Source organism: Dermacentor silvarum, chromosome 3 (genome assembly GCF_013339745.2).
Source record: "Dermacentor silvarum isolate Dsil-2018 chromosome 3, BIME_Dsil_1.4, whole genome shotgun sequence".
NCBI lineage: Eukaryota > Metazoa > Arthropoda > Arachnida > Ixodida > Ixodidae > Dermacentor > Dermacentor silvarum.
Window position 1 is genome coordinate 9,718,815 of NC_051156.1, and position 21,794 is coordinate 9,740,608.

At 47.3% G+C, this 21,794-nt stretch overlaps 2 protein-coding genes across 2 annotated transcripts in view; both read right to left on the reverse strand.

Annotated features, from left to right (window-relative positions):
- LOC119445314 (zinc finger protein 425-like) overlaps window positions 1–2,226 on the reverse strand; it is a 105,644-nt gene extending 103,418 nt beyond the window's left edge. Inside the window, exons 1-3 of the mRNA XM_037709628.2 lie at window positions 1,857–2,226; window positions 993–1,030; window positions 850–898 (exon numbers count right to left, since the gene is read on the reverse strand). Coding sequence (XP_037565556.1) covers window positions 850–898; window positions 993–1,030; window positions 1,857–1,929 — 160 coding nt within the window. The 5' untranslated portion in view covers window positions 1,930–2,226. The remainder of the gene's footprint in view (window positions 1–849; window positions 899–992; window positions 1,031–1,856) is intronic.
- Window positions 2,227–10,573: 8,347 nt separating this feature from the next.
- Window positions 10,574–21,794, reverse strand: part of LOC119445315 (DIS3-like exonuclease 2) — a 129,470-nt gene continuing 118,249 nt past the window's right edge. The window contains 3 exon segments of the mRNA XM_037709629.2: window positions 10,574–10,838; window positions 12,707–12,753; window positions 21,187–21,357. Coding sequence (XP_037565557.1) covers window positions 10,802–10,838; window positions 12,707–12,753; window positions 21,187–21,357 — 255 coding nt within the window. The 3' untranslated portion in view covers window positions 10,574–10,801.

Genomic DNA, 21,794 nt, shown 5'->3' on the forward strand with positions numbered 1-21,794 from the left:
TTGCATCAGCTTGCAAAAGTTCATAATGCTAAAGTAATTGAATATTGCTCATAAAGTTGATATATAGGCAGTGTTTATAAGTTGGCTGCACCAGGTATAATAAAGTTCACTACTCAGTATTACGAACTATAGTAGGGCAAAAGAGCAGACTGCAAAATACGCTTCTTGTGGGCGCCTTCAATACATAGGGAGCTAGTCTGCACAAAAGTTTTAAAATGTGCTTGAAGTGGATACAGATGGGAAGGATTGACCGGTCAAGTGTGTACGCTTAGGTATAGTATGCAACAGTGCTTAATATATTGCATATCATGTTGAATCTATAGTGACGCAGGCTTCATCAGAACTATCCATGTAATTAGTAAAATGGTTGTAACAATATTTACTGTTTTTTGAAGAAACAAATGAAACATACTGCATCGCTACCAAAACCTAGAGGCAAGCGATCGCAGTGGTGTGCATGTTTGTCGATATTCACTGTTGTTTGCACAGGTCTAGTGGTGTGTGAAGCACAAGCTGACGTTTGTAGATGGGCTTATGCTGCAGCCTCTCACATAAAAGCATGAAGAAAACTCGGCTAACCTTTCCCAACCTAACCACTGAGGACACGGACAAACAAAAAATTAGCTGGTCATATTTGATGAAGTTCTTCCTTTGTTTGTTTGTGTCTGCAACCCAGTTTTCTATTCCAATGGTCCTCCACCAGCAGGCCTAAGCAGCCGCTTTACACCAAGTGTGAGAATGGCGCACTACCGTTTTTTACAAGTCAAATGTCACACATGAGTCAGTGCTGCTTGGCATGTGCTGACTATGGCCTATTAATGCTTGAAATGTATAATTATCAATGCTTACTATTCACGTGGCTGAACTGAATTCCCGATTTCTCTTCGCCGACCAGTTTCTGCAGGGAACACAATAAAAGCACAATGATATCGCCATCAATAAACAATTTATACATAAGAATAGATCGAGTGATCAGCGATGATTACTGTTACCTGCCCCGGCGACGTTAAGATGACAGTCAGACATCCACCTATGGATACAAGAAAAAGCATTTATTCATTCAGCGCAGGTTTCGATCAAACGTCTGTTTATCGCAGTCACAGGGGCAATTTCGATCGAGCCTCGTCTGGATTGAATTTTACGACCGCGATTCGCTATTTGCCCAGGCATCGGAAGGGAGCCAATCGCAGTCAAGAGATTCGACACCGATCGACTCGATCGCAATCAGAAGTGATCCGTGAGACCGAGAGTGCGTGGCCAGCTACGAGCTAGCTGTTCACATCATGTTTATTTCTTTTCGCCGCAGAAGTCTGGACCGACGTCATGCAGGCAGTCAACCGTACTTGAAAGTTGCTAACATGTCTAGGACAAGGCGTTGTTGTTTCCGTGTTTGAAACATCGCGCTTCGCTTGTTAACCCAGTAACGTTCTTGCAGAATCTTAACAAGCTCACATCTCTGCGCGACATGCACCAATACCAGCGCTACAGCTTTGTAAAATTTGTCCGAACTGAATAAAATACGTTGCTGGTAATCCAAAAGCGACAAATACAATAGCAGCCGACGCGGTAACTTTGAACTTTCATGAGAGGGCTGATAAGTCTACTCAAGGCCGGCGAACGCCCCTACAATACTAAATTTAACACTACGTTTATGGCGCTACGTTCAGCATTGCACACCCATCTCAAACATTCTTCAAAATTGTCACACTTTTTATTCATCTTACTCTACGCAAGTATAGTGCTAAAATATTACTCTAACGAGTTCGATCCTACAATCAGGCAAGAATTTACAAAGTCTTTTTTTCCCTTTTTCGCCTACGACCAAACGAGCAGTTAGGCTTACGTCACTATCTTACCTGGTTCTATGCCTTCGGGAAACTCCAAATCCACCACCAGTGGAGTCGCCTCCAAGAAGACTTTAATAGTCATGATAGCTCTGCTGCATGCCTCAATTTCACAGAAGTACCGCTCGTGTTCAACAAGAACTGCAGCGTAACATCAGGTGCGGCCTTCCATGTTGTCGCGTGCAGTGGCCAGCAACTAAACAGGAAACATGCACGACTACAGCCGCGCTATTCAAGAAACAGTCATTGGAGACGCGACAGCGAAGCAACCATTTTATTCCAACTGCGAAGTGAACTCGTCGAGCGCAAAACGTACCTCACGCAACGCCAATCGCGCACTGCTTGTTCGTTCAGTCGCTAGCAAAACTCAAAGAATCCGAAAAATATTCCGCTTTCTTCCTAGGCTTGCTTCTCTGCCATTTTTGTCCGCTAGGCGTCCCAGTAGTTAGGCGCAAAACAGAATCCGAAACTGAAAAGAAGCGGACGAGAAGGCGGCGAAAGCAGGCGTACGGCCGATTCGTCGCCAGTCTTTATTGTGGCAAAACAGCGCGTTCTAATGACAATCAGGATGCAAAAGCTCGCGATGACTAGCCTACAAATTACCGCCTAGGCTGATAGGCCGTTACACAAGGTGCATGAGTCTTTTTTTTTTTTCCTTTTTTCCCCTTTAAATATCACAGGGTCATTGGGCCATTGGGCTACATATGCTTTACTTATCCTCCTGCTGCACTCTTTGCTTTTGTCTGTCCAATTGCCTCCTCATCCATCGGTGACCAACAAATTAAGGAAGGGCAAGGAAAAGGTGCCTCGATCAGCCCTGCGCCCAAATGTGGGGACCGATAACAAGCAGAAATTTACTGTGGTAACTACACTCTAAAATTAAAGTTTACACCCTTTGGGTCGTATGTTGTCCCCAAACAATAATCGTCATCTGTCATGTCTGCATTTCTTTTCTTTAACACTGCGAGCCCAGTACTTCCTAGTCACGAAAGGCTTGCGACGTGTTATCAGCGTGCATGACGCACAGCATTCGATCTCGGCAGGAAAGTAGCGAGCGCCGAGTTTTCACGAAAGGAAACGCAAGCAAGGCAGGTGACGATTGTTGTTTGGGAACAAGATACAACCCAAAGGGCGTAAACTTTCTTTAGTGTGTACCTAGCTTCAGTGCAATATTGGGTGCGTGACTTCGTACGGAGAGAGCTAGGTGACGAGCACACAAAATGTCAAGTACGCGTCCAAATTAAGTCAATTGATACCTTATTTGGGTACAATTGTGCCTGCGCAAGCGACAATTTATGTGGGTTTGTCCCCTAGGCACGTACGTGGGACGCAAAAGGAAATACTGCTAATTGCCGCAGGGGCTTGCGGTACCAGCCTGCATGGGTGCAGGAAGGTAGAGGAACAGAGAGAGAAAGACAGGTATCGATGTTCGCCAGTCATGAACTGACTGCACCATGGCTAGCTACCCTGCGTAGGGATAAAGGGTACAGTGGGAATTAAGCATAATAAAAAGAGACGAAAACTTCGCCAGAACCAATCTCACGATGACTCTCGATAGATGGTAACGCGCGTTGAACCAACGACACAACGTCGAAAGAAGTATGAGGATTCCTCCTTCGCGCTTCCCTGATTCCTTAAGAACGCACTTTCCGCCATCTAGCGCCACCGCCGCAAAGCCTGTGCGTATGCATGGCACGCCGGTGCGTGCGAACGCTTAAAACACGTACGCCATGCGGCAACCGCGGGCTCCTCCTTCGTGCTGTGCCATCTAGTGGCGCTGCCGAGAAGTAAATAAATAAATAATAATTCTTCATTTTATAATGAAGAATTTTGAAGAAACACTAATTGTGCTTGGAATTTATATCGATTTCTCGAAAGCATTTGATGTAATCAATCATAGTCTGCTACTACATAAGCTAAGCCATTATGGAATTAGAGGAGTAAATCCTATCTGAAACACCGTATGCAAATGGTAGTTATTAATCACAGGTCATCCAGCTTACAACATATTTTGTCTGGAGTCCCACAGGGTAGTATTTTAGGCGCTTTATTGTTCAATATCTATATGAATGACATATTTTTTGCACCCTTGCCTGTCACTTTAATAGCTTACGCCGATGATCTCACGATGCTACTAGCTGGTAAAGATGAACGTGATTTATCGATGCAAGGAAATCAGTTTCTTGAATACTTACGCGTATGGTCTGAAAATAATTGTTTAAAAGTAAATGCCAAGAAAAGCAATGCTATAATATTCCGTCCAAAGAATAAAACTATCCAAACAAATTTCGACCTCATGTTAGGCAGCAGTAAGATCGAAATCGTGCCAGCCGTCAAATGCCTTGGTGTGGTGTTCACCGAGACTCTAAGCTGGGACGTACATATAGATAATGTGCGAAGGAAAATGAACCTTATTAACGGTGTTCTGTGCCGGCATAGATACACTCTGCCAATGAAGGTAAATGGTTCTCATCTATAACGCGTATTTACTTCCGATTATGAGTTATTGCTTAACTGTTTGGGGTACCACAACAAAAGAAAATACACAGAAGCTAGTAGTTGCCCAAAAACGGGCAATCAGGCTAATTGCAAATCTACCATGGAATTCTCATACTCACCCGTACTTTAAACAGTATGGTATTCTCAGGATTCATGCTTTGTATCCATTCAACCTATTGTGTATGTACAAAAATGCAATTATGACAAACAACGAACCTTTACTAACAGCGTTGAACCTCCATCATTATACACCAGCGTACAATGTCAGACATCACTTGCCTTGGCGTCTACCGTTTCGCCGCACCTTATATCGCAAACATTCCTTACCATACAATGTGTCTTACTATCTGAACATACTTGCTGAAAATAATGTATGTTTAGAAGATACATCCCGAAATCAGCTATCATCTATGCTTTTGGATTTTGAAACAACTCCTCTTACATTGTAAATAGACATGAATTACAGTGGAATCTCGATGATACGATCACGGCTAATACGAATTTCCGGATCATACGAATTTTTCTGTGGTCCCGGCCGAGCCCCGTTAGTTTGCAATGTGCTAGAGAACGGTTGTTACGAATCGATTTTCTACCCGCGTCGGTTGATACGAATAAACCGCCCCACCGACGGCCACGAAAGAGAACAGCGCGCAGGCACGCGCTTTCTCCCTTTCTCTTTTGGTGCGGAGGCGCGGAGGCCGCGACTGGGCGCGAAGAGTTTAAAGCGCGCTTTTGTGGCTTTTGTGCTTTTCCTCCTTTTCCGCGTGCCATCGGCCGGACGGAGTGGCTGCTGTGCTTCGGGCCGCGTTCTTTCTGTTTGCGTCATTTTGCCTAGTCGCAGCGAGCTATGTCTACAGAGATACGATCTCGGCTGATTCGCGCGGCCGTACGCCGAGGCGCGGGAGCGTCTTCCTTCGTTGGCGCGTCTTCCGTCGACTGCGTTATCGGTGCCGATGGCACAGGGCGATTGTCTGTTTCGCTGCCGGAGTCACACGGTGCAAGATAGCGCGGCACGTAATCCACGGTGCAAGGTAGCGCTAAAGCCCCTCTATATAAAAAAAGTTGTCGCAGTTTCACCTGAAAGGCAAAGCATCAATTGCGATAGCAAATTCGTAGAGAGCTATACGGAGTAATGATATAGTAGCTTTATCAGCTGTGTAAACTTGGACATGCAGCATCACCGGCAACACGCAGAACTGTTGTCGACGCCGTCGGCGTTTTGCCCGCGTTCGCACAAAATGCGTGCGGCGTTGGTGACTGTTGCCGGAGCCTCTGATATAAACAATAAGCACTAGGTGCCGCAGCTAAACGTCGCCTCCATCCCCCCCCCCCCCCCCCCCACGTCCGAAGAAGGCGCGTTTGCTCTACATATATGGTGATTGTAAAGGAGGAAAGAGACGCCTACTTCTGCAGCCCTTCAGCGAGCACGGCGCAGAACGCGCGTTTGTTCTCCGCCGTGCGTTCACTGACCGTGAAAGCGCGCGCCCCTCGCGCCCTTTCACTCGCACATACAGCGTTCGGCGCGCGATTTCATCTCCATTGACGTCATACGGAACCTCACGGCGACGGCGACGGCAGATCGATAAGTGGTTCTTGAGGGAAAGGGAAAGGTTGGCGCTATCTTCTGCAGCCCTTGAGGGAGCACGGCTCAGCGCCAACGGGGAGGGGTAAGTGGGAGCGAAAGAAGGGATAGAGTGGAGTCGCCATGGCTGGGCGAAGCAAAACCGGTAGGCATAGGCGGCACGTATCAGGCCTAGATGGAAGGCCTTGGTGTGCTGCAGAGTCTGCAGGGGTGTTGTGCCAGGCCGGTCAGGCCCGGGGTGGGGTGGGAGGCCGTGAGGCCTTCCCGCTTGTAGAAATGTCCTTAGAGGCGTGCGGAGAGCCCTGACGAGTCAAGGAACTCCACGACGCCTCGAAGTGCAGAAAGGTGGTGTCGGCCGGGGAAGAGGAGATCTTCCTCCTTGCCAGAGAGGAGGCCCAGGCGGCGGAACTCCTGCAGGAGTGGGCCCCGCTGCTGGAGGTACGCCGGGCAGGCCAGCAGGAGATGTTCGATCGTCTCCGGCTCCCCGCAGGAGCTGCAGGCCGGGGACGTCGCTCGTCCCAGTCGGTAGCTGCGTGCTGCCGTCCAGCTGCAGCCGATGCGGAGCCGGAGAAGGAGCGAGGTCTCCCTGCGAGCCAGGCCTCGCTGGGGGAGTGGTCGTGGGGGGCATCCCAGTGCCACCCGTTTGTCTGGGTGGTGGGTCGCCAGGTGTCGCCGCAGCCTCAGTCCTGTGAAGTCGCCCTCCGTCACGGCCCGACTGAGGGGCACAGTGGTGTGGTAGGCGTCCTTCGCCAGGGTGTCGGCTGCCTCGTTGCCCGGGATCCCTACGTGGGCGGGGATCCAGTGCAGGGACACCGGGTGGCCTGCGTCCTGCAGCGCTGTCAGCCGGATAGACAGCAGTGCGACTCCAAGGCTGGCGCTTTCTGGCCTCTGCAGGCCGAGGAGGGCTGCCTTGGAGTCGCAGAGGATGGCCGCTGGTACCCCAGGAAGCTCCTCGGAGAGTAGGTCGACGGCCAGGTGGAGGTCTGCCACCTCCGCTGCAGTCGAGCTGGCGTGTCTGGGCAGTCGACACTGCCTGCTCTTCTGCAGGGCTGGTGCCGTGCAGGCCGCCGTGGCAGAGCCGGTGTCCGGTACCACCGAACCGTCGACGTACACCAGGAGGTGGTCTCCGAGGGTCTCGTCCAGGAGGCAGGCGGCCGTCTGCTGCAGGGCGCAAGCGGGCGAGCGCCTCTTCGAAATCCCGGGCAGCTCCGTGGCGATGGGGACAGGAGGCCTCTGCGGTGGGGGCAGCTGTACCGCATTCGGCGGTGGGTTGCCAACCACCTCCTCGTAGAGGCGGCACAGCTGACCCATCCTTGAGGAAGGCCGGGACTGGAGGCGACGCAGCAGGCCTCTGCCATCAGCAGCATGGGGACGGCAGAAATCTGATCGCAATAAAAGTAGTGACACTCTCCTCCTCCGCCTTCCCTCCTCCTCGTTTCTCCTCTCTTTCGCGCTCTTTTTTCGACCGTTGCGCCGCCTGCACCGCTTGAAACACGTGCACTTGTTTATCTTTCGCCGCTGATCAGATTCGACGATCGCAGACTGTGTTCGCCGCTATCGTCGTGCTCCTCGCCAGTCGGTAGACGCTTCTCGGGCGAAAATGGCGATGGAGCGTGATCGTAAACAAACGCAGCCAGCGCCCGGGGGCTCGACGGTCCACGTGATGCCATTAGGCCAATACCGACGCGGCGTCGGCCTCGGACAGGGTGTGCGAGGAGGCGGCGGCATTCTTCAAAGCGTGACGCTACTTTTTATATATAGGGGTTTTAGGTAGCGCGGCTCGTTCAGTTGGGTGCTCCTCCGCTTCTCCCGCTAATCGCCGTATTTTTCTTGCTGTAGGAGGCTTGCGCTTCCGTATTCCGAAGAGTGCTTCGTCCAAAATTTCTTCTCCAACGAGCGACGATCCATCACTAACCTGGGAGCTTTAGTAATCCGCAGTTCACGGATTACTGCGCACTGACGAATTAATCTTTTTCGGCGTGTCAGGTGAAGACGCCGGCGTTGTTTACGAAGCAGACAACTGCCGTTGCCATCTTGCCCCTGTCACAGCAGCAACCAATGGAGACGCCTTTCAGCACGGCAGCCAATCGGAGGCCCGCTTTCATCGGAGGGCCCGTGTGACTACCCATCGCAGACCCGCGCTTCTTTTGTGTTTGTGCGTTTCTTACAAGATGGCGACGACGGACGAATTGAGAAGCGGAACGGCGAAACTTTGAGTACAGTCTTCTAGTACACTGTACTTTGAGCTTTCAAACGATACCAAGATGGCGGCGCTCGGTGGCGGGAAATACGAGATATGTCTCCGTGAACTGCGGTGATTTTGCGCGATATAAATCTGTTTTCTCACCCTGCGCACTGACGAATTAATCTTTTTCGGGCACTTTTAGTGCGTTTTCAGCCAAACCATTTTGATACAGCGTAGATTAGGCGTTGCAGACACCGAAATGCGTGGTTTTCAAAAATCGATTTTTCACGCAATTTTCGCGATCTGATGCCCGCGTCCTCCCTTTAATTTGGCTAGCTTTAATCGCGTTCCGATTATACGAATTTCGGCTAATACGAATATTTTTCGTGACCCCGTGAGATTCTTATCAACGAGACTCCACTGTATTATATTGCAAGATAGTTTAGGCTGACATCATTTCAGTTTTTCTCTTTTTTTCTTTCTCTTTTTTTGTAGTGTATGAACTGTATGAACGCGCTATATATTGCTTTTCTGTTGAGAAATTGTTGCACGTAAATTTTGTATATGCCCACCCATTGCTGTTCATGTATACCTGGGGCACTGGGTGCTCCCTGAAGCTGCCTTTAGCAGCTTTTTGCCCAGTGTCCCCTCTTCCCTGTACTGCTTCGTACTGCGTGAAAGAGAATAAACTTTCTATTTCTACTATCTAAACAACACTCATTTCAATTTCTTCACGGGAAATTGTCAAAAAATACGCTGTGCATACCAAATGTACAGCGTTGCCGCCGTGAGGGATGCACAGCGAAGAGACGAATTTGCTGCCGAAAATGCCACGTTTTTTTTGTGCCTGTCGGCTCAGAATGATTGCTTTCATCTTTATCACACAAAGTAGATTACAAATGTTTAGATTATCAAGGAAAAGAGCCACAGGAAAAATGTTTTGCCCCACTTACCTGGCTAAGCGAACTAGAAAATACAGTGCAACATTTTTTTTTGGATTAAGGCGCCCTTGTCCACAAATGTGGACACCACGTAAAACTATGAAAAAATAAAATTTATGTTACCATCTTCTAATGACTCTTTATTGAAACATAGAGAGCCGAAAATGATGTCAAAATAATTTTTATGGCCAGATTTAATTTGCGCCTGAAGGGGATAATTGCATTAAAAACATCGAAATACACATGAAGAATAAAGTAATGCATGCAATAGAGTGGGGAGGTCGGTTTTGGATGTGCCTTAACGAGTTTGAGGGATTGTGAAGGCAAGAAAAATTGTGTTCCTGTATACACTCCCCCTGTGGGGAACATGTACAGGGATGGCGGCATTAAAAAGAAATTGTTAGTGCATAAGCTACCAACGGTAGCATGCTACTTTTGGTAGCATATGCAGTAACTCTATAAAAAAGAAATAATCATCCGAGCCCTTGGGTGCCAGACTTCCAGGAGTGGTGAGATCAATAGGTAGCACACCATGAGTTACTCCATTAAAAAAAAACCCATAAGGTTGACCATGCTGCATTTTCTGCTATGCCAAAGCTTCCCACCACTGGCTGAATACAATTTAGCAATTATTGACTGGACATGTCACATTATGCAAGCTGGCAGTGTGTTTTCACAATGGCAGCACCTATCCTGTCCTAGAAGTTTCCATCGCTTTGTTAGAGCTCTGCTCTTGGCAAATGTGTCACTTGAAACACCTTCAAATATATATAGAGTACACTAAAGACAAACAGGCAGTTTGTGCCGATCAAAATATTGTCCGAGAACTTGGGTTTTTCAGAGTATCAGATGAAAAATGTTCCATATCTTTAATTCCATGCGGGAACCTCAGTGCCGGTATGTCACAATGACATCATGGACTTCGAACTATTTCAAAGTGACTTGCTTTTTCTGGCTCTTTTGGCCATTTTCGTGGTTTGTTGGTGGTTAGCAAGGAAAATGTTCATTCTCTCACTTGTCTGCTCACTTTCTCTCTCTAAATTTGACCATCAATGGGCTCTGCACAATTTCATATTTTGGCCACTGTGGCTCAGTCTTTGGCTCCTTTGAAAAACACAATGTAGTCCATCTTAACACATTAAAAGTTAGCTAGGCCCAAGCTGATGCTGTTAAAATATACGACATCCCGGCAAACTGGCACAGGGGCTTCAAAGTGGTGTTCTCCACCTGTCATTGCTTCCTCCCATGGCAGGAGTGGCCTTTTTGGTATTGTACTGGTATAAGACTAATTTACTAACCCAGCTCAAACAATTTTCGTGCTTCAGTGTCCGTTTCATCTAAGCTTGCCCTTAATGACTGCCTTACAAAAGTCTCGTGAGGCACTAAATTGTGTCACTTCAAGTAAAATAACACCAGTGGAGCCCCTAAATAATGAACAAGTCGTAGAAAAACTAGACACCTGTGATGGCACAAAATGAACGCCAGTCGATATACCAGAAAGTCAGCAGCAGCAACCAACGAGTGTATGAAATAAGCCTTTTATTGTCCTAATCACATTTTGCGCAGCCCACGATAAAGTTCATCAGTCTCAAAAAAGCATCGTCACAAAAGAACAGCTCCAAAGAGGAAGTGTCAAAAACACCTCAGTAGTCATGCCAAATAAAAAAGCAAGAAGCCATGCGAAAGAAAAAAACCACGAAGAAAAAAATTATGTTGTGAGGAGGGGTAAGGCAGAATTTAAAGTCCATTTTCATCGCTTCTGGTGCCTTCTGTCCTTGTCTTCCTTCCTGCAACAAACGGAACAAAGTGCATCCGTAAACACACTCCAACAAGACGCAACATTCCAGTGGGTGAACACTTGGAACAGCTCAAAAGTTTGTTTAAAGTGCTCCTGTCCACCCACTGGCAAGTGGACAATTCACTACATGCACACTATAGTCCGCCACAGGCGAACACTGTTCTCAAACATCAATTTTCATCTTTTGCTGCATCTTATACAGTAGACCTCTGTTGATTTGACTCTGGTTTTAATTCCATTTTTTTGGTCAATTTGATCCCGACTAAAGGTCCAGGCCAACCCTCCATACATTTTCATAAGACTGAAGCTTTGTTAATTCGATCCTGAAATTAGCCTTCACCAGATAATTCAAACTTGCGTGGTCATCACACGTGTTAGACCCCAATGGTGACCACTGTGTTGACTCCCATAGCGGCAGTGCTTAGGGCACAGCGAATGCATCGAACCGTCGAAAACACCTAGTATTTGCTTCCCGCCCCACGAAGATTTTAAAGCAAAAACAGTAGCTCACAATAAATTATCGCGGTATATTTACCTAATTTTAATGCGCACTTTTCTTTCTAAGAAAATTGGTCTGAAAATTGCTTGGGCTGGTGCAATTCAATATGAAACCAAAACTGAGTTCGCAGCAGCTCACTGACAGGAGCCAGCCTAGCTAGCGCCATCGTCATTGCCATCACAAGATGGCATTCATGGATGGCAACAGAAAAAGTTCTTGCATAGCATGATGACGGCATGCCGATTTCAGTCCGATTACAAAAGTGCATTTGAACGATAACTTATTCTACATCTTTTACGTGTCACGTGTTCTAAGCATTCCGTAGAATTGTATGCATTGCAGGGCAAACTAGCAAAGTGGTTAGGCTAGGCGTGGGCCACCATCTTGTCTGCGATTGTGGTCGAGTTGTTTGATACACGCTGTATATAAAACGTGCTATAGACAGTACGGAGGACGACATGGTGTGGTTCTTCATAGACAGCGATAAAGTACTATCAGAGTAATGACGATGAACATTAAGTAAATAAATTCCCATTAATTCCCAATAAATTCCAACCAACTGATGTGCGTGTGAAATCTGCCACCCGGCATGCCTATACAGTTGACCAATTATTTGGATACCGATAATTCGCACATGTTTCTGCGGACAGCTTTGTGGCATCACCACTTGCCCGACCGTACTTTTGTCTATCTGTAACGACAGCATGACGATGGTCTAAATAGATTGAACAGGTTGCATGCAATAGTATGTGCAGGCAGCAATACGTTGACAAGCTTTTCTGGCCACTTGTGGAAGAAAGACTCAATTTCTGGGGAACTCATTAGTTTGGACTCCGATTATTTAGACATTAAAGGCGGTCCCTGCCTAGTCCCAAAGTATTGGTTAGCGAATGTACACCAATATGAGGACAAGCTAGATCCAGACCTTACACAACAAGGCACATTCAATGGACATGTTCGAAGCAACGTCCTACTCACACATAAGCAAGCATGCATGTCCTCACAAATCTATGCACTGAAAAAGACCCCCTCTTCCATGTTGTTATTGCTGCAGCTATTCTCACATCCTAGCTGTTATCCTATGACAGTGGCGTCTGCCTCAACCCTCCTTACCCGCACACAGTAATTCGTCCCGCCCATTTCTTACGCCGAGTGGCAGACAGCTGCAACCGAACTCCTGAACAAAGGCTTTTTGCAGATTTCTTTGGCTTAATGTCGAAAAATGCTGCAAAGCAATACCCCAAACTCTTTTTGTACAATGCAGTGCTTTATCTCTGGTGTGTTCGAAGTGGCATGCGTGCCGAGATGCAGTCAAGAAATTTCCCCATGTCCCTATCACCAAACTGAGCGCAACTCACTTTGCAGGAACCACGGGCACCGTGTAAGGCGGAAGCTTGAGAACAACCTGCATGGGAGCAGAAAGAGCACATCAGTGGCGGCAGCAGACAAAGCAATGCCTTCGCAGCGCTCCTTCCACAGCCACTTTCAGTGCTTGCATTTGTCACCCCACACACTCCTTGGCTAAGCGATTGCCTTGTCGGCACGTTGTAAGCTGCTATACTGCATTTCATACTTAGCAGGCAATGCTGCGAAAGCTAAGTAACGAATGTAGTGTAGTCATAGTTGTATTTGATCTGCAATGCTTTCTACGGAAACACTGCTGCCTATAGTGCAACTGTACGATTTGTGGGTGTATCGTTAAATCAAATTACACATTAATTGTGCATATTTGTGCTGTTTGTATGCGACACGCTATGTTTTGGTCGAGAGGGCAAGCGGTGTGCTGTGGCGACCGGCCGCACAAACATGTCACTCCTCTTGTTTGATGGTAAACAAGTTCAGATCTGCAACACCCTTTGTGTAGTAATTACATCACATCTTGCAAATAAAAGTTATGTGCCAATGTCACATGAAGTGCATGACGCATATGTATGTTCATAAATGATGCAGTAGTATTGCCTGCTATGCGTGAAATAGAGTACACAGAGAAGTTGTGTCGCAGTGATAAAAAAATGTACGACACAGTCAACGACCGATTTTTCGGACATGCCCAAGAATTCGGATGGCTTCGCGACACCACCCATAAACCCCTTTGAGCAAATGTCTGAAATTTCAGATGCTGAAACACTTCGGCGTCCGATTTTCCGGACTTTTACCATCAATGCAGGTTTGAAACAGCACTAATCGAAGCCACCACTTCCGCCATGTTGATTATCTTGCAGCCTCGAAGCAGCACTCTCGCATGCTGACCGCTGGCAGCCGTGGTTACCGTAGCAACATTAGGCCTAGCTGCTTCAACGTTCGCTACCAAGCTTCCTGTTGTTCGGTTCTATGTTTTCTGTTGAAAGAATTCGACGCTCCCAGACATGGCGCTGCCGCCGCCTTTGTCCGTTGCTTCGAAGCGCGGAAAAAACGGCATGGGTCAAGTGTTGAATTAATGCCGATTCCCAATAGCTTCGCTGCAATACGGTGGTGTTACGCAGTGAAGCACACCAAGAATGGAAAGGGGCCACCGTCATGAGACACAGTATGTATGTAATTACACACGCGTGTACCCGCCGTCTCCTACCACAGTGCGAGAACCGATACGCCTAATACAGTGCAGTCCACTTATAATAATACCACATATAACGATATATCGATTATAATGATGAGTCCACTTCACAGTATCAACTTATGCATTAGGGCTACGAGAATATAACGATCAGTTATTCACCGCATATCGGATATAACGATCGAAATTCTGCTTCTGGGCGGCGTTTTTCATGCAGAATAATCGTGAAATCTGCGTTCCTGAGTTGCCGTTAACCGATTTGGGGTGAAAAGTTTGCCTACGCGAGTTCGTATCTGCTGCCATTACCACGCAACGAATTCCGCCTGCGCGCCGATTGCGAAAGCCATGGAGAGCATCGCAAGTTGGCGTCGGCGGCAGTCATGCGAGCGTCCATAGAAGAGGAGGGGAGGGGAAAAACAAAAAAAAAGACATAAGCTGTCTCTCTCTCTATCTCAGTGAGCGTGGAAATGCTCCGCGGAAGCGCAACGGGATGTGCGCTGACAAAGCGCAAAGCTGCGTCTCTCGAGACGAAACTGCATATTTTACGAGACTAGAAGCAGTACAAGCTCGCGCATTAGGTGATATTGACGATTATGGAAACCGGGAGCGCCACGATCATGAAAGCTAGAAGCAGTGGCCATGCCAATCAACGGAAAAGGCGGGCTTTGTGCGCCAGGACGAAACCCCCCTGGGCGAAACCAACACGGTGGAAGCCGCTGACATTATCGAACTCTGGGAGCATGTCGCTACTGACGATGAAATAGGTGGTGCTTCGATGGAAGAGTTTGAGTGCAGATAATGCTGCCTCGTTCTGCGAAGCGATCTACGATGGGGCGATCGTTGTTGTGAACGACGGCAGCGTTGTACAACGGAAGCGACGACAATAGCGGCAGTGACGACGAGATTGACAATGGCTAGTCTTTCACACCGACCCCGATGTTCAACCAAAGTGCAGTTTTGTCAATTGAGTTGCTCATTGATTTCATGCACGCGGAATTATTGCCGCCAGTGCTTGCGCAGCAGCTGGACGCGATGCACACGGCGTTGTGAATCCGAAACTTTTGCGAAAGCAAGTGCAGATTTCTAGTTCAGCGTGCCGAATGATTAAGGCGCTATTTAGAGGTATAAATAAACGTTTTATTCTTCACAGCCTACTTTCTACAACGTCGATATCTAATCGCAAGTGGCAAACTTGGTTTCGGGACTACAAAAGTATATTCGGCAGTTTTTTTTTTTTAACGGCAGTCCAGATATAGCGATGATTGGTTATAACGATGGGATTTTTTGCTTCTTCTTGATATAATTATTAGTGGACTGCACTGTAAGTACTGGCAGGCCTTCAGAGCTATTTTGGATGTGCCTGTGGTGATTTGAGCCTTCAGGGGCAGTAAAAGGCATGCAAGCATTTTTTTTGGACTGCTAGATTTTTCAGATGTTTTCGCAGTCCCTAGGGAGTCCGAAAAATAGAACATTGACTGTAACTTGTTTCCACAAATGTAACTATGATGTAAAAAACACTGGGGTATTACAACCCAAAGCTTCACGAGTTTAACCATCCAAAATTCTCTAGTGTACCCACACATCAAAGTGCACATAATTTTTTACATTTCAAACCCACCAGGATGCAGCTGCTAAAAGCAAGAAAAAAATGGTTTGGCCTGACGCTCAACAGCCAAACACCAAAAGCCAGTGACCCATCGTGCATGCTCTAATGAAAATCTTACAACAAGCTTTTACAGTGGTGTGTGCAAAATGGTGTGCTGTTCTCTCAAAGCATGACGGACATAAAATCTGCATGACCACTTCAAGTAGGACACACACGGCATACATTTGAGTTAAAGAGCAAGCTGAAGGGTTCCTTTGAAGTTTGCATTCAAATATAGTTTTATTCTTCAGAAACAATTGTTGACAGTGTTCTGTGCTTGTTCTGGGATCTTACAAGTGATCTTACAAATGATCTTACAAGATTAAGATGGCTCTTGAAGAATTCCTTAGAGAAGTCTCTTAACAAGCAAAGAAATGCACTTCAATATAGTGTATATTTTTAGCTGTCGCCATTGCAACAACACAAAGTTAGACATGCTGACAAAAGTGCTGACAGAAAGTGGTCCCGAAACGTGTGAAGAGGTTAAACAAAAGTGTCTTCAATGCAGTGTGCCTTGCTCAATGGATGAAGCATGACGCTCTGAGCACTCAGGGTCGAATGCAACACTCGGTAAGAGTCACAAGATACAGGAAACGTCGTCCCGCGCATTCCTGCGACATGCAAGAAAAAGCAACACACCGCTGAGCTTGACACCGCGAGTTTGATCCAGGCTGCTCTGGCCATGTACCGTGCAGTGGGTGCATGTTAAAGAACCCCAGGTGGTCAAAATTATACCAGAGCCCCCCACTACGGCATGCCTCATAATCAGATCGTGACGTAAAAGCCCAGAATTATTTTTATTTCTATATTTTTCAAAAGCAATCTAATTAGTATTTGTTCAAGATTATTCAAACCTAATTCAAAATTTAATGAGCAATACGCATAATTGTCACTATAAAATGAAGACTTCTAACCTATGACTTTGTAATGTCCCAGCAAGCTACGCTGTTGACTAATGTTGGACGTATCACTCAGTGAAATGACAAATGAAGTGTGGAAAAGAAGCTTGTCAGCACACACCTTGTTGTTCTGCATTAACTAAGTGGTTGTCAAATGAATTGATAGAATGGACATTGGAAGTGTTGTGAACTGTGACTACAGTAAGGTACAGTAAAAGCTCGATGATACGATCACGGCTAATACGAATTCCCGGATGATACGAATTTTTCTGTGGTCCCGGCCGAGCCCCATTACTTTGCAACGTGCTAGAGAACGGTTGTTACGAATCGATTTTCAGCCTGCGTCGGTTGATACGAATAAACGCCGCCTCACCGATGGCCGCGAAAGAGAACAGCGCGCAGTCACGCGCTTTCTCTCCTCTTTTGGTGCGGAGGCGCGGCGCCGGACAGCGCGGACTCCTGCGACTGGGCGCGAAGAGTGAAGTGGTGGCGCTTTTGGTGCTTTTGTACTTTTCCTCCTTTTCTGCGAGCCGTCAGATGGAGTGGCTGCTGCGCTTCGGGCCTCGTTCTTCGTGTTTGCGCCATTTTGCCTAGTCGCAGCGAGCTATGTCTCGCAAGCGGAAAGCACTCTCCTTTAAAGAGAAATTAGACATTCTTCGAAAGGTTGATGAGGATCCCAAGAGGAAGCGGACGGAGTTGGCTAAGGAGCTAGGCCTCGCAACGTCAACACTGAGCACAATTGTTGCACAGCGAGAATATAATGAAAAACGTGCTTTCGTTCAACGTCAACGCGAAGCAAGCGAATTCGAACACGCTTATTTCGAACATACCGCGCACCGACAATGCTCTTAGCAGCGCGCCAAATCATGCGGCGGCGCCTCCGACCGGCATTGCTCCGACACCGCCATAGAGCAAAAGCTCAGGAGAGACCCCTCAATGCCACGCGCGAACAAACGGGGGGGAAAGGAACCCGCAGCGGAAATTTCCTTCTCTCTCAAATTGCAAGGTCGCCGTTTCTGCATCGCGCCGGAACAAGCGTGTACGTGCCGACGTCTCAGCCACACGGATAAAATGGCAGTGAACCCTTCTCCTCTATTTTCTAGTCACATGTTGACCTTGCACGCTGCGGCGGAGGCACAGTCGGGCCAACGAAACTGCCACGCCCGCAAACGCTCGCTTCCCGATAACGGCAGAAAACGAAACTTCAGGGGGCGGCTAAAATAAGCTGGCGCCAGCACGGCGGTGGGCGCGCACGGAGATGTGCTGCACGGAGTCGAAGGTGAGAGAGCTACGAGGGAGTTGAGAGGGAGGGCGAGGGGAGCCACCGAAGCGGCGGAGTTGACGCGGCCAAATCCGCTTCCCTGCCGCCCTCGTCCCTCACCTTCGACGGTCTCCGTGAGCACTCGCTCCCTGAAGCTTCATTTTCTGTCGTTATCGGGAAGCGACCGTTAGCCGGCGTGGGCAATTTCGTGGCCCGCGCTTGCTATGCGCTTGCGCGCCGCGATATTTCACGACTCGCACCGTTCGTGCATCGTGCTATGGTGCACGAATACTTCAAAAATACGTCCTTTTAATTCGAACAAATTTTCGGGCCCCTTCGAGTTCGAATTATCGAGATTCGACAGTAGTTTTAATTGTGGTTCGATGATACGAATTTCGGCTAATACGAATATTTTTCGTGACCCCGTGAGATTCGTATCATCGAGCTTTTACTGTACCAATAAGCGTCGTTTCATGCATGAGCACAGTGCAACCATGTCATGAGTGCAACAATTATCCAATAACAAGTGATCCAATGCAATGAAGTAAACAACATGACGATGCTTTATTTCAATATGTGTTGTATTACTACAATGAAATTCAATACTCATGGCCGAACACGGTATGAGTTATAGTGAAGCCAACTGTTTTGCTTACACAAAGCTCGCAATACGTGAGCCAGCAGCAAAGTGCTGAAACATTCTAAAATTAACTAAATGCACTCTTTTGTCCATTTGGCTCTTTCAACCCACAGAAATTTGGGCCTATCTGCATCACTTTCAGCATCTATGTACTATCAGACAGCAAACAGCTGCTATGTTGCAAGCTCTATTGATGACACATTATTACATCAATATCAAAATGTTCAAATGGGTTCAAATATCAATATCAAATGGGTTCCTCATGGTGATGCTTCAATGCAGTGCTTTTGTTTCCTTTCTATCACATTTCATTGCTGGTTTATGACCGTCTTGAGCCCTGTAGTGTGAACTGTAATGGGTACAATGTGAGATAATTGCTTCCGACGATGATGATGTCATGACAAAGTTCACAGTAGCACTAGCTGAGGCACTTATGTCCTTGCACTTATGTTGGATGTGGTACCTCCTTTTTTTATTCATTCCAACTGCAATCATACAGACGTTCGAGGTGCAACGGCATGTTGTCACTGCTGACGCCATCATGCCGAGATGGTTTCGACGGCGCATGTGTGGCCTACATGCAGAGGGTAAAAAGGTCTCCGGAGACAGGAGTGATGCATAGTCCATTTGTCTGCAATAACGACAAGGCTAAATGGATGATTTATCGTGCTCCATTCCATTGGCTCTGCAGCAGAGCCAGGACAGTGCTCTGCCTTCTGCTCGTGGCACGAGTGCTTAGTGCACACACACTAGCTTTCTTGCTGATCAGCTGTATGTTTACCTCACTGGTGCAATACAGTGATCTGAACAAAATGAACGGTAAAAACTATCTGCAGTAGAAGCTCGCCGATACGATCCCGTTACGTGTGATTTCCGGGTGCCAATGTTCGTGATCAAGAACACAAAAAATTACCCAATTGAGTTCCGCGTATTTTTTACCAGTTCATACGTTCCCGCAAAACAATCTTTCGGCACCAATGTTATTGCCAAACTGCGATTGCATGATACGTTTTCCGGCTGTTAGAGAGCAAAGGTGCGAAGCGTGACAGACAATATTCTCTGCAATACTTGTTGGCCCGTCTCACGTGAAAATGCTGGCGTACACTCAGTTTGTTATTCCGGTACCAGCAAATCTCTTCCCGGGTCGTTGCCCGCCGCATTCGCAGCTATCGCAGCCGACCCTATGCGATAAGCATCTTCACCTATCTGTTTTACAGCATGTGGGACGTAGTACCATCGGAAGCGTACTGCACGCTTTTAGTAGGCGATAAACCAAATGCGCCACCGTCGCTCTCTGCTGCAGGCGGCGAGATGTGAACATCACGTTTCGCTCCAGCAGCATACGGTGCCGTCCACCAGCTCAATTTAGTTTCGGTTAATACATTATGCAATAGGAAAGCAAAAAACGCATCTCGGGCCGCTAGAGCCCCACCTCCTCGACACGCGTCAGCTTCTCGTGCCTAGTGCTGCAACAATTCGCACTACGTAGATGTCAACTACAGTTCAGCGTCAAATTTTAATTGCTTGAGATCGTACGTTTGCTCGGTTAGAAAGCTTTTTCCTCGCATTTTTTTCTTAAAGGCATGAACGAGGTTCTCCTGTAATCCTTTCGTTGGGCGCTTATAAATTACAGCTGTTTTCCATCGGCTTCATCTCGTGCACCTAGAGTGCCGTTCATGGCGCTCGTCATCACACCAGTGTTGTGAGAGGCCTGGTGCGAGTTGAGGGGCGTTGTTTTGTGCCAAAGTGTCAGCCCTGAATAATGTTAGAATACTGGACGAAGCAACTGCCAATTTTGTTAGACATTCCTATTTCATCTTACAGTCATGATGATGAGCATTTCTAGTCGCGGAAAAAGTGTTGGCAACAGTAGTAGATGGCATAACTGGCTCTAAGAGCAGCTGCTGAAGCTTTGGCAGCCACACTGATGCCAGTGCTATCTAGTGCAGCAGAGAACTAGGGAAGTGTGGGCACCAGTAGTGATCAGCAGCAGCACAGAAGAGGGTAAGGGCTCATTCACATCAGCGACTGGAGGTTGCACAACCGAGTTGGTTGCAAATATTTGCTTTGGTTGAAAAGCAATTTGTCTTGGGTCAGCCGTTGGCTGCTCAATTTTTGTCACGCGACTGCAGTTGCAAACCTAACAAACCAATCGGTGGCACAGGAAAAGGACGTCTGTATATGCCGAAGCTTATTTCATGTGGTGACGGTAGTGAGAGTAGATGTGAATGGCATCAATTGCGAGATATTTCAAGCTAGCTGCCGTGAACATCGGTCACTGTGAGTCACTCCTTGGCCGCCAGTCACGGTAAACTGCAGAACCTCTGTCAACCGCCAGTGTGAATGCACCCCGAAGGTGTGTGTGGTGGGGACGGGAGGGATACCAAAAACAGGTCAACAGGTAAGGGAGTGAGCAATAAGGGTGAAGGAATATCTGGTGAACCTAGACAGAATGACCCGACACTGAACCCCGCATTGCTGTACATGCATCGGTAAATTTTGGCATCAAGAAACGGGACACACATTTTTTTCCTTGAGCAAAGGCATGCCACTTTAGTACGAAACAAAATCCCCACAAAATGGATTAACTATGTGCTACCTGTGGTTGAAAGCAATAGCCAGTGCAAAGTCTTGCATGTACTTCTATAGTGAATATCAGATGTAACAAAAGTTTGCATTAACTAAGAGCTCGCTACCTAGAGGTTAAGCTATAAGGCTGAGATTTCTACCAATAGTGTGTTCTTAATCTTTTCCAACCAAGAGAATCCCCACTACAAAACCACAAGATAAAGGGCACAGGAGCAGCCTGTGAGAATGAGGGCAAGGCCGCCCAACTTACCTGGTACTTAAGTGGCTCATGAGGCACGACAGTGATGAGCACGTCGACCAGCTGGAACACACCAATGTTGACCACAACCACTTCATTTGCATACCGAGAGGACTGGTAGCGCAGCTCAATGGCACTGCGGCCACCCTCGGTCGAGTGCGAGAACTCCTTCACGCCCAGCTTCTGCACGGAGACATCGCAAAAGGGGTTGAGGCCAGCTTAAGGATTTACGAGACAGTCACGTTTGCAACCCACCAAGTAATTTCAAAAGGGAAATTCACTAAAGACCATGGCTAACAAGGAAATTGCATGCCACAAAGATACAGGTTTCGAAAGAGCAAACGAAACTTCTGTATTAAAAAAAAATTTGCTTTGGTTCAGGAACTGAACCTGGAACCACTTCTTGACTGCAGGGCCCCACTTTCTTTCATTAAAATACTTTCAGCCTCTAGATAATCTTATGTACTGTACAGATATGCGTAGCAGCCACATATTACAGTGATCCCCTGTTGATCATTTATCTACCAGTGACATGCTCGACATGGGCACACATTTATGAACATCCCAGATGAGATGTACACTTCAATATAAGCCTACCCCAGAGTTTCACATTCTGGGGT